Raw genomic sequence first — 13,378 nt, 5'->3', positions numbered from 1 at the left:
AAGCAGCTCATGCAGCTCAATATCAAAAAAACAAACAACCCAATCCAAAAATGGGCAGAAGACTGAAATAGACATTTCTCCAAAGAAGATATACAGATTGCCAACAAACACATGAAAGAATGCTCAACATCATTAATCATTAGAGAAATGAAAATCAAAACTACAATGAGATATCATCTCACACTTGTCAGAATGGCCATCATCAAAAAATCTAGAAACAATAAATGCTGGAGAGGGTGTGGAGAAAAGGGAACACTCTTGCACTGTTGGTGGGAATGTACATTGATACAGCCACTATGGAGAACAGTACGGAGGTTCCTTAAAAAACTAAAAATAGAACTACCATACGACCCAGCAATCCCACTACTGGGCATATACCCTGAGAAAACCATAATTCAAAAAGAGTCATGTACCAAAATGTTCATTGCAGCTCTATTTACAATAGCCAGGACATGGAAGCAACCTAAATGTCCATCAACAGATGAATGGATAAAGAAGATGTGGCACATATATACAATGGAATATTACTCAGCCATAAAAAGAAACGAAATGGAGTTATTTGTAGTGAGGTGGATGGACCTAGAGTCTGTCATACAGAGTGAAGTAAGTCAGAAAGGGAAAAACAAATACCGTACGCTAACATATATATATGGAATCTAAGGGAAAAAAAAAAAAAGGTCATGAAGAACCTAGGGGCAAGATGGGACTAAAGACACAGACCTACTAGAGAATGGACTTGAGGATATGGGGAGGGGGAAGGGTAAGCTGTGACAAAGTGAGAGAGTGGCATGGACATATATACACTACCAAACGTAAAATAGATAGCTAGTGGGAAGCAGCCACATAGCACAGGGAGATCAGCTCGATGCTTTGTGACCACCTAGACGGGTGGGATAGGGAGGGTGGGAGGGAGGGAGACGCAAGAGGGAAGAGATATGGGAACATATGTATATGTATAACTGATTCACTTTGTTATAAAGCAGAAACTAACACACCATTGTAAAGCAATTATACTCCAATAAAGATGTTAAAAAAAAAAATCAAATTGGGAGGCAAAGCATATTGGAAGTTTTAAACAAGATAAAGGAACAGATAACCAATACGTGACTATTACCATTGAAAATGTCCCCTTTATATATGTAATATACGTATTACATATATAAGCTATTATATATAAGCTATTATATATGCAAGCTAATATATATATAAGCTATATTTCTACCATCAATGCCAAATTCTTCAGTTTTTTTCTAGAACTGGTATCCCTAATCCATCTTTTGGGAAAAAATTAGTTAATTAAATTTAATTAAATTAACTTAAAAATATTTGACCTATTTTTTAAAAACATCAGTTATAACAAATCTTCCTCCAAAGGAAGATCTGACTTTGGGGAATAGCCAAGTCATTTAAAGCCAAGTGTGTAAATAAAGTGAGTGAAGATCTAGTTAAAACTACTTGTAGTTAAAAAATATATATGCTTACATATATATGAATCGAAAGTAAAATGAGTTTTTTCAAGAAGTTTTCAACTAGGTCTGAAGATAAATCCCAAAGAACAGTTCCAAAGCTGTTTTCATGATTACAACATCATTAGAAGAGTGGAACCTGTTCAACAGACCATTTCTAAAGAGCCAAACCTTCAATTTCCGATATATTTGTTTAAAAAAATATATCAGTTTTTCCCAGTTTCATTATTTCCAATTTGATTGGGTCAGACAGTAAGTATTTAAAGGGATTCAGAGGAGAAGGCCATCATTTAGAGCATATGAAGTGAGGGAAAGCTTTATGATTGGGTGGGCGCTAAGCCAAACTTATCCCCTTAAATTTAATTTGGAAGCAGCTGCATCATCTCAAACACCCACCACACTTGCTCCAGCCAGCTCCGGCAATAAGTTAACCACTCAGGTTGATGAAGTGGTTATTTTTTTTGCTATTTTCCTGTAACCAAGGTTGGGTATAATCACATAATAGAGACAGATATAGCAAACTTCCAGTAAGTAATATCAAACATTTGAACTTATTTGAAAAGAAATAACTTTTCTTACTTCAACATAAAAGACAGTCTACCTCAATTCAGAAAAAGAAGCTGAAATCATTTCTTATGGTTTTAACTGCTAAATGTGAACTGAAGCAGAACTGTAACCATAGATCCTTTTTTCTAGAAACCTCAATGATCTTTAAGTCAGATAATATAAAAATGTATCTCTATTTGTGACTACTCACTTTTGGTAATGAATGAAAAGTTTGCTTAAAGTCTACATCAATTATTGGAAACATGACATCTGTTATTCAGAGTTTTGAGTTAAGAAAATCCACCTGTTCAAAAACATGGGACTATGTAGTAGAAAGGGCAGGCATGGCCTCTAGGGTATGAAAGCTGGTTTCTACATGAGGATGACCAACAGTGTGACCTTCAGTCAAGTGTGAAGTAGAGGCTGCTGACTGCCCACCAGAATCTCTAAGGCAGACATGCAAGCTCTTGACCCATGTCCATCCTCTTCCTTCTAGACACCTGGAGAGGTCATTTCCCAGACTCCTTTGCAGTTAGGTGGGGCCATGAGATAGAATTCTCACCAACAGAAGAGATGTAAGCCACTACCAGGCCACACCTCCCTGTAAGAGCCTGTTTGCCTCTTCCACATGCTTCCCCCTGGACATAGCAACCCAATCTTAATCATCAGCCCTAAGGGAGGATAGAGATCAAAAAAATGGAAGGAACTTGGAACCCTGAGTTACCACATGCAAGAGAGCTGCCCACTGACCTGGAACATCTGTCCTGGGCTGATATATGAGCAAGAAATAAACTACCATATCTGAGTTATTATATTGTATCTGAGTTATTATGAGATATTACAGCAGTTTAGCCTACTCAACTATTATAATCTCTCTGTGCCTCAGTTTCCTTACCTATTAAACAGAACAACACCATCTACTCCAAAGTGTTGTAAGGATGAAATGAAAGAATGCTGGCAAAGTGTTTAGCATATTATCTGGCACTTGGTGAGTACTCAATAAATGGTATATATTATCTCTATATTAGTAAGTTACATGAGGGATTTTCTGGTTTTCATATATCTGCATTTATAGAATTTTACTTAAACCCAACTTCTCCAACACTGCTGTATCATTTTCTGAATACGACTGTGAGAGAAATAAAACTTCTTATAATAGTTGCAAGAACTATTACAAATTAAATTGAGTTGTAAATCAACTATACTTCAATTAAAAAAAAAAAAGTGAGCAATCTCAACAGAAAAAAAAAAACAACAAAAAACTAAATTGAGTGGAAAATTGAATGGATGGTTGACCAGAACAGAGGTGATTTTCTACTTAAATCTTCTTCTTTAAACTCAAAAATGCCAAGATGCTACTGTCCTTTATATAAACTTCTATCTTTGGTAAGGCAATCTGATTATTACCTTTCAGTCCTTCAATAAAAGTATCCCAAACACAAGGACTGTTAGTATAACTCAGCTTGATGCTCTCCTTTGCTCTTTTCAAGTCCAGAAGAAAAAAGTACTTCTTTAGGAACTGACAAGCCAGAATTTCGGGAGAGCACTGTTGCAAAGTGAGGTCTACATGTCTACTTGCACTTTTGATCTCAGAATTCAGTACATTCAGTTCCAAACACAATGTTGTCATTTCAGCCAGGTCCTTCTGAAGACTGTCTGCTATACTGCATGGAGAACATACTTGAAAAATGTCATCATCCAGGGACTCCCTCAGACTATTTACAGATTCACATGCTGCTTGATCAACAGTTTCTTCATTGCCTGAAGAGTCTCTTCTTTCTTTTTCATCTTCTTCGTCTAATATTACCTTTTTGGACTCATCAAGCAATAGCATACCCTGGTTTGATTCCATGGATGAGTTGCCAGTATCTGAAATGCCTGAAAAGTCCTTCATGGCAAATGTTTTTTCTAACTGTGAAAGCCACTCCTGTAAAACCATTCTCAGAGACTGTGGTTCAAACAATACCAGTGGGTCCTGTAGCTTGGTCCTATATAAGACAGACAAGTATGAAATTTATGTTTTATGTGGTTTTTCAAAAACAAACTGTTTCATGCTAAATAAGCCTAACAGATACAACATTACTTATCCAGAATAAATGTTACTTTTCAACTCTTTAAATAACAATTATCTCAGTAGCAAGACAACAACACAGAGAACATTACCTCTCTATTAATTCATGAATTTCAAGTCCAAATGAAACTGCCTCTGCCCCACACTGTCTCAGGACCACTACTAATGATCTCAAAAAGTCATTCCCACTCACTATAAAACTTTCTCACCCATAAATACCCACATTGCTTCTGCTGTTGCCATTTTGAGCTCTTGAAACTTGTCCTCTTCTGGAGGTTGACTAGTTACTTCTTCTTTTCCCCTAGAAAAGTGTGAGAAGAGTTAAAGGGGATTAGAACCTCCTTGGGCAAATATTTCTAAGTGCTCACTAAGTGGTAGGTATTGTACTTAATGATACATGAAACAAACAGATGAGTATAAAAAATGGTCCATGACTGGGGCTTCCCTGGTGGCGCAGTGGTTGAGAATCTGCCTGCCAATGCAGGGGACACGGGTTCGAGCCCTGGTCTGGGAGGATCCCACATGCCGCGGAGCAGCTGCGCCCGTGAGCCACAATTACTGAGCCTGCGCATCTGGAGCCTGTGCTCCACAACAAGAGAGGCCATGATGGTGAGAGGCCCACGCACCGCGATGAAGAGTGGTCCCCACTTGCCGCAGCTAGAGAAAGCCCTCGCACAGAAACGAAGACCCAGTACAGTCATAAATAAATAAATAAAAGAACGTGAATTTCTTAAAAAAAAAAAAAAAAAATGGTCCATGGCTTCAAGATGAGTAAGTTCAAGCCAGAGTAAGCCCTAGTCAGAAAGAAAGACAAGAGAACAACTGTAATATAAAAGAGAATAGAATGAATGCTAAAGAGCAGCACAAGCACTGTGATCTGAAAGCACAGATACAGGAATCATTATTTTGACCAGGCAATCAAGAGAAGCTTTCCTGAGGGGGTGTATTTGCGTTAGGAAAAATGGGCGGAAAATACTGCAGGTGGGAGAAACAGCAGGAAGAAAGTAGTGACGTGTACACACCCACTTCTCTGACGGGACTGGAATTTAGAGTGCTTAGAAAGATGTGGTTGGAAATGAAGCTGGAAAGGTGGGCTAACGTCAGACGGAGGGCTGCCTTAAATGTCACAGCACTATCTACACTTTTCTCCTGATATACATAGGGATTCATAATTAAGTTACTCTAAGGGTAACACACCTTTTTTCTCATCGGAATGTCCAGTCAGTATACACTGGCCCTGTGGGTCTATCTCAATTCCTGGGTGAGTGCTGAGCTTGCCTGCCTCCAATGCCCAGATCCCCTGAATTATGAGAAAAGGCAGAGACCAGATGGACAAGATACTTCACACTGTGCCAGACCAAGGGCTCTGCTACAACTCCACTACTTAAGGACTATGCCACCAGCATATCATAGGAAGGCACGTGACGACATTAATGCCAATGCTCTCATCTTACAGGCCAGAGGGCATGAGTCACCAACGTCACATGCTAGTCAGAAGCAGAATCAGAACAAGGCCTATATCCTTGGTTATCCTACTCTTACTCTAATACTCCTTCTCTAACATCGCAGAAGTTTGAAGAGATTTGGAGGTGAGGGAAGTTGTTCAGGAGAAAGATGGAAGAAGAGGTGCTAAATTAAAATTCTGTCTCAACAGACTTGCTATGGGTTGATGTAATTTTCCAACACCTACTCTGTGGTATTCACAGTTTTTATAAGCTATGCAAGTAATCTACAATGAACAGAGTCATACATGTGTCTTCTTCAAGAGGACATGGTTTATGGCTCTCTTCAAACCGACAATTGTGTTCTCTAGAATTTACACAGATTTCTCTGCAACAGCTTACTCAGTGTCTTCCTCCTTTGGGCAAGTGACTGGACCCACATCCTCTTCACATGACTGCTCATCACCCCTGGGTTCTGGTCTCACTTTCAGATCAGGGCTCGTATGAAGGGTGCCAATCTTCTCAGTAGTTTTACGCACAAAGCTAGAAACGCTGGAAATCAAATACCAATAAACTAATATGAAAAAAATCTCATTACTGCCAAGAATGAAAATTTCAGTATCTGAGTCCTGTATGTTCCTGTCAGTCCCTGAAGGAAACTTGGACTTAGCAAGTCTTTCTTTACTTCCTATAAAGAAAGACTCTTTATAGCAACTTCCCTAATCAATTACATATTTCACATAAGGCCCATGTAAAATTTATCATAAGGATTCACTTCATTTACTAAACTACTCTGATTCAATCCTAAAGAAAAGGTCTTTAATTGCAGCTGTGCCTGCAATGTTTCTGTCTACTTAGGCAAAGAAAGCCATGTGAAAACCTGCCCCATCCTAGCCAAAGAATTTCTTCAGGAAACTCAGCTGCTGATTTGTCACAATATATCCTTTGAAAAAGCAAAATTTGTATCCAGTAAAACTCCCATTAGCAGTGAAGGAGCTGCAGAACGTCTTCTCTCTCAAACTCAAATGTCATTTTTTTTTTTTTTCCGAAATCATTAGTTTATTCATAATACAGGGACTCAATGACACATTGTATAATTATTAAGTTATAATTATGAAGACTTTATCCTATTATGGTAAAACGTTTAAGTGGAAAAACTTGGACATAAATTCATGTAAGTCAGTTCTGGGCCCACGGAGTAGCTAGAAAGACTTCTGAAGAGTCTTCAATTCTGAGCCCAAACTGAGAAATGATTAAGTTAAGAAATGACTAATGATGTATGGAAATTGTTCCTATCAGGGATGAGGAAAAAACATTTTTAAACTTTTGCTCAGCCTGAGGGGGAAAAAAAACACATTTGTAACAACTCAAATATCCAGGTACTCAAACAAAGAGGGAAGATAAATTCCCCAAGATTGAAATGAGAAGTAAACGGCTTCGTATAACAGGCTATATGAGGAATCATCTAGAGACTTTCTTTTTCCTCATTTAAAATGTCTTTCCATTCTCAGCGCAAAAGTGCCTAACATGACAACTGAAGTAAAACCAGAAGTGGGACTAAATGACAAGACTAATGAGTTTACCTTTCCTTGACAGCCTGAAGAGACACAAGAGGAGACGGAGAACGAAATGACAGTGGAATGCCGAAGGGGAGAAAAGTTTCATTCTTATCTGTCTCAAACATCACTGAAGCGTGTGAAACATTGTCTGATGAATGGAATTGGGGAGAAAAAACAAAATCTAATCACATGAAGAGTTTTTTAATCTTTAAAGAAATTCTGAAATGAATAAAGCAAAGGAAATGAAGGATTCAATACCAAAATCACAACTGACCCAAACACAAATGAGTGGAACACACGTTTACAAGATGCACGGGATGGCCCACATATAAAACACTTGGACAGGTACCTTCATTTTTCCTACTAACCCTGAATCCGCATAAGTTGGAAAGGAAGCTTAGAGTCTCTATTAATCTCTTCTCAACAGTTCGGTCACAGGAATACTTGAACATCGAAAAGTGAAGGCAATGACCCCCAAAACTGTAGTAATTTTTCACTCCGAATGGAAAATAATTTGGTTAGGATAAAATCGTTCCACTCTTTTGGTTAATGACCTCCTTTCTTAACCTTTCCAGCACTTTGACGCATGATAATAATTAGGTACTTTACCAATGTTAGCTTAAACAGGAGGGGAAAAATAACCCAACTAAACATAAATCCATTCTTCTAATGGTGAACAGATCAATAGGTCTGGATGGAAAGTCTAACAACTTAATAAAATTATTAACACCTTGTAGAAAACTCTATGCATGAGATAATCTTGGCAAACAGAAGTCACAGAAAATAACTGCTTCACATCAGCAACCAATAAAAGACACATTCCTCACCTTCATTTCCATGTGAGCCACAACACTGATCTGCTTGGTCCTCTTCTTGATGTGAGGTGAATTCTTTAAGTCTCTCATCTTCTGAGAGGGTTTGGCTGTGAAGGGAACAAGAGTCTTCATCTGACTGACTGCCTCTTCTACTATTAATGATACGATAAATACCGGAGTCCAAGATGCTGAAACTTTCCTAAAAAGAAAAAGAATTAGAGAAAAGTTAAACTTTTATAACACACTATAGCTTTTTAAGAGAAAAATCAACACTAAAAGAAACAAGTCATTAACGACAATTATGGCTTATTAGAACAAAATGGTGAGCAAGGTCTAGGCTCCTGGCAGCCAGGTCCCTCTCACCTGCTCATGGCATCATGCTACCATATTTCTCTAGCGGGTCTCCATGAAGTCTGGCTGTGAGAATGTGAGAATGAGGATTAAATGAGACAATCCTGAGCTGCACTGAGACTCAAGCTGGCATGAAGCATCTGAAATCACATATTAAGGGTAACTTAACTTGTTCTGGAGGCTATATGAGGTATATTTTCAAACAGAATATAATAAACAATGACAAAACAAAATGTGGCTCTAAGACACACCTAAATGAAGGCTTCATAAGGTTGTCCAACAGCTGAAAGAAAGCCCCCTCTTCACCACCCCCCAAACAATATACAACATGGAAAGGAAGGTAAGTTTTGGGATCCTAGAGGTAAATGAGTACAACCTAATGTAGAACAATCTTACTGTACAGCAAAACCCTTTTAAAAGTGAGAATACCTACATGTGATGAAATGGAGCTTCTTCTACTGCTACAAGCTGAATCCAAAGGTTCAAATTTTAAGATCAGTTCTTCCAGTTGGGAAATCAGATCACCATAGGTTGTTAAGTCCAGCTGAGATTTCAAATGTTCCAATTTATCTATAGTCAAAGTTTTTCTTCCCTAATAAAAGGATAAGTAGAACCAATAGGAGAGCTTTCTGTTTGTAACTAAATCTATATTCAAATGGCCAATACATTGAAAGAGGTCTAACATAGAACATAAAACCTCAAAGGTGCTTTACAAGGGCTTTAAAAGCTAATAAAAGACTTAGTAAGAATTCTCTTAGGAATTAAGAATTTAGAGTTACTGTACATATAATAATTTCACTTAAAACAAGGCCTGAAATTCAAATAAATTTGTGGGTAAATTTGATTTTTTTAAATGTAAAGTATACAGTTTTTCTCACCCCCCATCCCCACTCCAGATTTATCGGTCATGCTTCCTTTGGGGATTTACTGCTGCTTAATCTGCAGGCTAATAAAGACAAGCAACTGTGTAGCACAATCCTGCAAGCTAGAATGGTTTTAAGAACCCAGATGAACATGTAAGCTTTCTGACTCACTCTGCTGGCGATGACAGAATTCTGGAAAAGACAGCAAGTTTGAGCAGCCAGGTTCCACAGGCCTCTCCTTAGCAGGCGTTCCACACAACGTTCCACAGATAACAGGGAAAGATGGGAGACCTTCCCATTTAGGTGCAAACAGAACAGCTCATTCTTCCAGACAGCCACATCCTGAATATCTACAAAAACCACAGGGGTGAACACACAGGACATTAACCAAGTACTCCTTTTCCATTTTTGCGATGGCTGAAATTATTCTAATAAATTCATTTTCTGTATAGAGTTTGGCTTGATTGAATTTCACCTCTATTTTTATACTTGCATTTCAATGAAGAAATCATATCTTAGACACTATTCTTTTAAAAAAAGATCAAGAATAAAAGATACAGAGAAAGAAACATCTCTCTGATCTAAAATTCTGTTTTTAAAAATGCTATTTTTTGTGAAAAGAAATTGCGACTTTAAAAGTGGGCACTTCGGAGGCCAGACTATCATGCTTCTGAGTTACAAATCTGATACCTGCAACAGATTTCAGTGCAGTGTGTAAATCAACAAACTGTTCGTGAAAAAATACCTGTCTTGGCAGAACACCATGAAATGACCTAAAAAACTAGTTTTCACGGGACACCCTTAGGAAGCTTAATTCACGAGAAATCAGTGTTGGTCAGATCAGTAAGTAATGGTTCCTACACCTTTTTAATGTTTTTACAAAGTAGAAAATGACGCAAAAGTCAAGATACATTCTCTGAGCAGTCATGCTAAAAATGCTAGATTTATTTCCTCCATTGCTGGTTTAAACCAGAAGAATATAGAGATTGACTTTCTCTGCCTCAGCCACATAAAATGGCTATTGTTCCCACAAGGACTTTTCAATCCTAAATTATTAAGACACAAAACAGGAGTTAAAGCAAGACTTCTAACAGGGATAAAGATTCAGGATAAGTAGAGGAAAAAAATTAACCCATTCAATCCTTAGCAGTGGTTGCTAATATTTAAGAATAAATGAAAATTGTATTTAAAATAACTAAATAACTATACATAGATTCACAAATGTATACTTTGTAAGTATCTTATAATGGGATACATCTATGATGTTAATCTTTAAAAGAAATGTCACCTCATTCTATTTTCTACTCCTTACACTGCAAAAGAATCCTCCTACAATAATTAAATCTTTCACAAGCATGCGATTAAAAATTACATAGGAAGAAAAACACAATTACCCTTGACTTCACTCCAAAGAAGAACTTGAACATTCTGAGGAAGGAAAATATAAATTCCTCTTTCTGTCCAAGTCAGCACACAGTGCTCACTGCAAGAGAAAATGGAAGAGGTCAAGAGAATTCTAGTTTGCTCGGAATCAGAAGTTTATAATTCCCTGATTTCAGACCCTCACATTAGCTATTAAAGCAAAATCAGCCTGTACAAAGAAAACACAACAGTTGATCCAGCCAATCACGTCCTACCACCTCTTTTCTGTCTGTAACAACAGGCCAGTAAAAGATAGCATAATATGACACCAAAGTGGGAAAAATTCAGATACACGAAATACCTTCTAGAAAAATAAAAGGCTGGTATCTTACCTGATGTTTGTTAATCTAAACTTCCCATATCTGGTATGACATCTAAAACAAAGACTAAACATCACATCTAACCACTAATCACTGCTCTAGTGAGCCACTTTTAGGGAGGGTAATATATATATATTTTTTCATGTGTTTATTTATTTATTTATTTTTGGCTTCATTGGGTCTTTGTTGCTGCACGCGGGCTTTCTCTAGTTGCGGCGAGCAGGGGCTACTCTTTGTTTGTGGTGTGTGGGCTTCTCGTTGCAGTGGCTTCTCTTGTTGCGGAGCACGGGCTCTAGGCCCGCGGGCTTCAGTAGCTGTGGCTTGCGGGCTCTAGAGCACAAGCTCAGTAGTTGTGGCTCACGGGCTTAGTTGCTCCTTGGCATGTGGGATCTTCCTGGACCAGGGCTCGAACCGTGTCCCCTGCGTTGGCAGGCGGACTCTTAATCACTGCGCCACCAGGGAAGTCCCAGGGAGGGTAATATTTTGATGTCCTTAGTTGTATGTGGGCAATAAAAGGTTGAAAACTACCAGTCAACTATGGGAGTTTATTTTTTTCATTAAAGGCTACACCTATATTATCTAACCTTGTAGCACCTCATCAAGATAGGAGTGTTATCCCTATTTTATAAAAAAGAAAAACTGAAGCCCAGAGAGATAAACAACATGTTGAAGGCCATTCAGCATGAATACAGAAGAGTCAGAATTTATACCAAGGACTGTCTGGCTCCAAAACCTGGACTTTTTTCTCCATACCTCGCCGAAGCTACTTCTACCCTCATTTATCCTCACTGACCCACCCACTGTTATCTGGAATCCTGATCATTCCACTTAACTACATTCTTGGAAAGTCACAGATCTCCTAACTGCCAAACCCAATAACCTACTTTCTCATTTTCCTTCTTGATCCCCAAGCAGAGGCCAACCCTGCAGACTGTTCCTTCCTTCCTGAATCTCGCCTTCCTAGACTCTGGACACTACTTCTTGGTCCACCTTCCTTTCCAGTCCTCTGGTACTCTCCATCTCTGCTTATCTCCTTCTATACTCCTTTGCTCATATATCTCATTTACTCTCTCGAGGCTGCTATTATTATTTTATACACCACTGGTAATCCCCGGTTAGAGCATTCCCCATATAACATTCTCATTCTAGCCACCACTTAAGCATCAGCAGCGGTTCTACTGCCCTTTGAAATCCTCCCCGACAGACCACAGCACTCTCCCTCCTGCACGCAACCTATTTCTCGTCAACCCCGCTCAAACGGCACTTCATCATGTATTGCACTGTCACAACTCTTACTTTTTATTGTTGTTAAACATTTTCTAGAAATAAACTACATCTCTCCAACAAACTAAAATCTTGAGAACAGGGACTTTTTTTTAAGTTTATGCCTCCAAGAGTACTAAAAAAGGTTATCATGTGGCGATGAAACTAAGGGCAATATTTACCAGGAATTCAGTCCTCACACAAATATTAAACATTTTGCCAATATAAGATCAGATCACTGTCCCTGTGGGAAAGTAATCTTTGTCACAAAGAAGGAAGAAATGGTCAGAATCCTAGTCCAAAATAAGTAAAACTGGAAGGCTGCCTTTAGGAGCCAGAGGGGAAAAAAAACCCAGAGGCCAGAAGATCCCTGAATAAAGAGATACAGGATCAGGATTTTGACACTGAACTTGACATTCAGCTTGGAAAGATTCCTTAAGAACAGGTGGGGGGTGGGAGGGACTAATATCAGAGCTGAGACTTGGTAATTTACACACCCCTCATCCCCTTCCCCTTCACTGATAATAAACACAGGGACATAAGCCTAACAACATTGTTTAAAAAGTTAAGGAAGAGAAAGTGACACCAGTGTACCCCAAAGAAAATGAAGCATACAAATTTGCTTCCCCGTAGAATTTGTGGGTGTAACAGTGAAGGTTACCATAACACAAGTGTACACATGGGAAAAAAAGTAAAGAAAAGCCCTCTTACTCACTTTTTTTCAAAAAAATCTTTGTGAAACTCTTTACTTTAGCCATTATTTGAGAACCTTCTATGTGCCTAGCACTGTGCCCATAGCAAAGGAGTTGACAATCTGGTACTGGGATGGATATTCATAGTACAGTGAAACAGGGTGGTGACAGAGAAATGAACAAGATGTGACAACAGTGCAAGGGAATAAGTGTCTAACGTGAGCCACTGGAGGAGTCAGTAAAAGCTTCAAAGTGGCATTAATTATTGCTTAAGCTGAGGAGTAGGCAGAGCCAGATCATGCAGGGCTTTGTCTGCTATGGCAGGAACTTGTATGGGAGCTTTAAATAGTTTAACTCAAAGGAAAAACACTACCAGGAGAACCAAGCAGACTGGCCTTGCCATTAGAAAACATACTCCTGGGTAGGGGACTTCCCCACACCCCACATATCACACCATAAGCCAACAAATGTTAAGTGTCTATGATGTGCCAGGCGTTATGCCAAACGCTGAGAATAACACAGTGAACAAAACAGACATGAAGCCCTCAAGGGCCTTACTGTCTAGGAG

The 13,378-nt window shown here is 38.7% G+C and overlaps 1 protein-coding gene across 7 annotated transcripts in view; it reads right to left on the bottom strand.

The window, feature by feature from the left end:
• HPS5 (HPS5 biogenesis of lysosomal organelles complex 2 subunit 2) overlaps positions 1–13,378 on the bottom strand; it is a 51,561-nt gene that overhangs the window by 23,263 nt on the left and 14,920 nt on the right. For 4 of the 7 annotated variants that reach the window (XM_082342392.1, XM_082342394.1, XM_082342393.1 and 1 more), the window contains 9 exons: positions 10,508–10,596; positions 9,285–9,463; positions 8,684–8,842; positions 7,912–8,098; positions 7,109–7,232; positions 5,928–6,077; positions 4,307–4,384; positions 3,420–4,000; positions 2,575–2,683 (listed from right to left, as the gene is read on the bottom strand). In XM_082342392.1, the coding sequence (XP_082198518.1) occupies positions 2,575–2,683; positions 3,420–4,000; positions 4,307–4,384; positions 5,928–6,077; positions 7,109–7,232; positions 7,912–8,098; positions 8,684–8,842; positions 9,285–9,463; positions 10,508–10,596 (1,656 nt within the window). The remainder of the gene's footprint in view (positions 1–2,574; positions 2,684–3,419; positions 4,001–4,306; positions 4,385–5,927; positions 6,078–7,108; positions 7,233–7,911; positions 8,099–8,683; positions 8,843–9,284; positions 9,464–10,507; positions 10,597–13,378) is intronic. The other 3 variants (XM_082342397.1, XM_082342395.1, XM_082342396.1) reach the window with 1 other exon arrangement.

The sequence above is a fragment of the Balaenoptera borealis genome (assembly GCF_965194805.1).
Source record: "Balaenoptera borealis genome assembly, chromosome: 11".
Lineage (NCBI taxonomy): Eukaryota > Metazoa > Chordata > Mammalia > Artiodactyla > Balaenopteridae > Balaenoptera > Balaenoptera borealis.
This window is presented reverse-complemented; position numbering and strand designations above follow the sequence as displayed.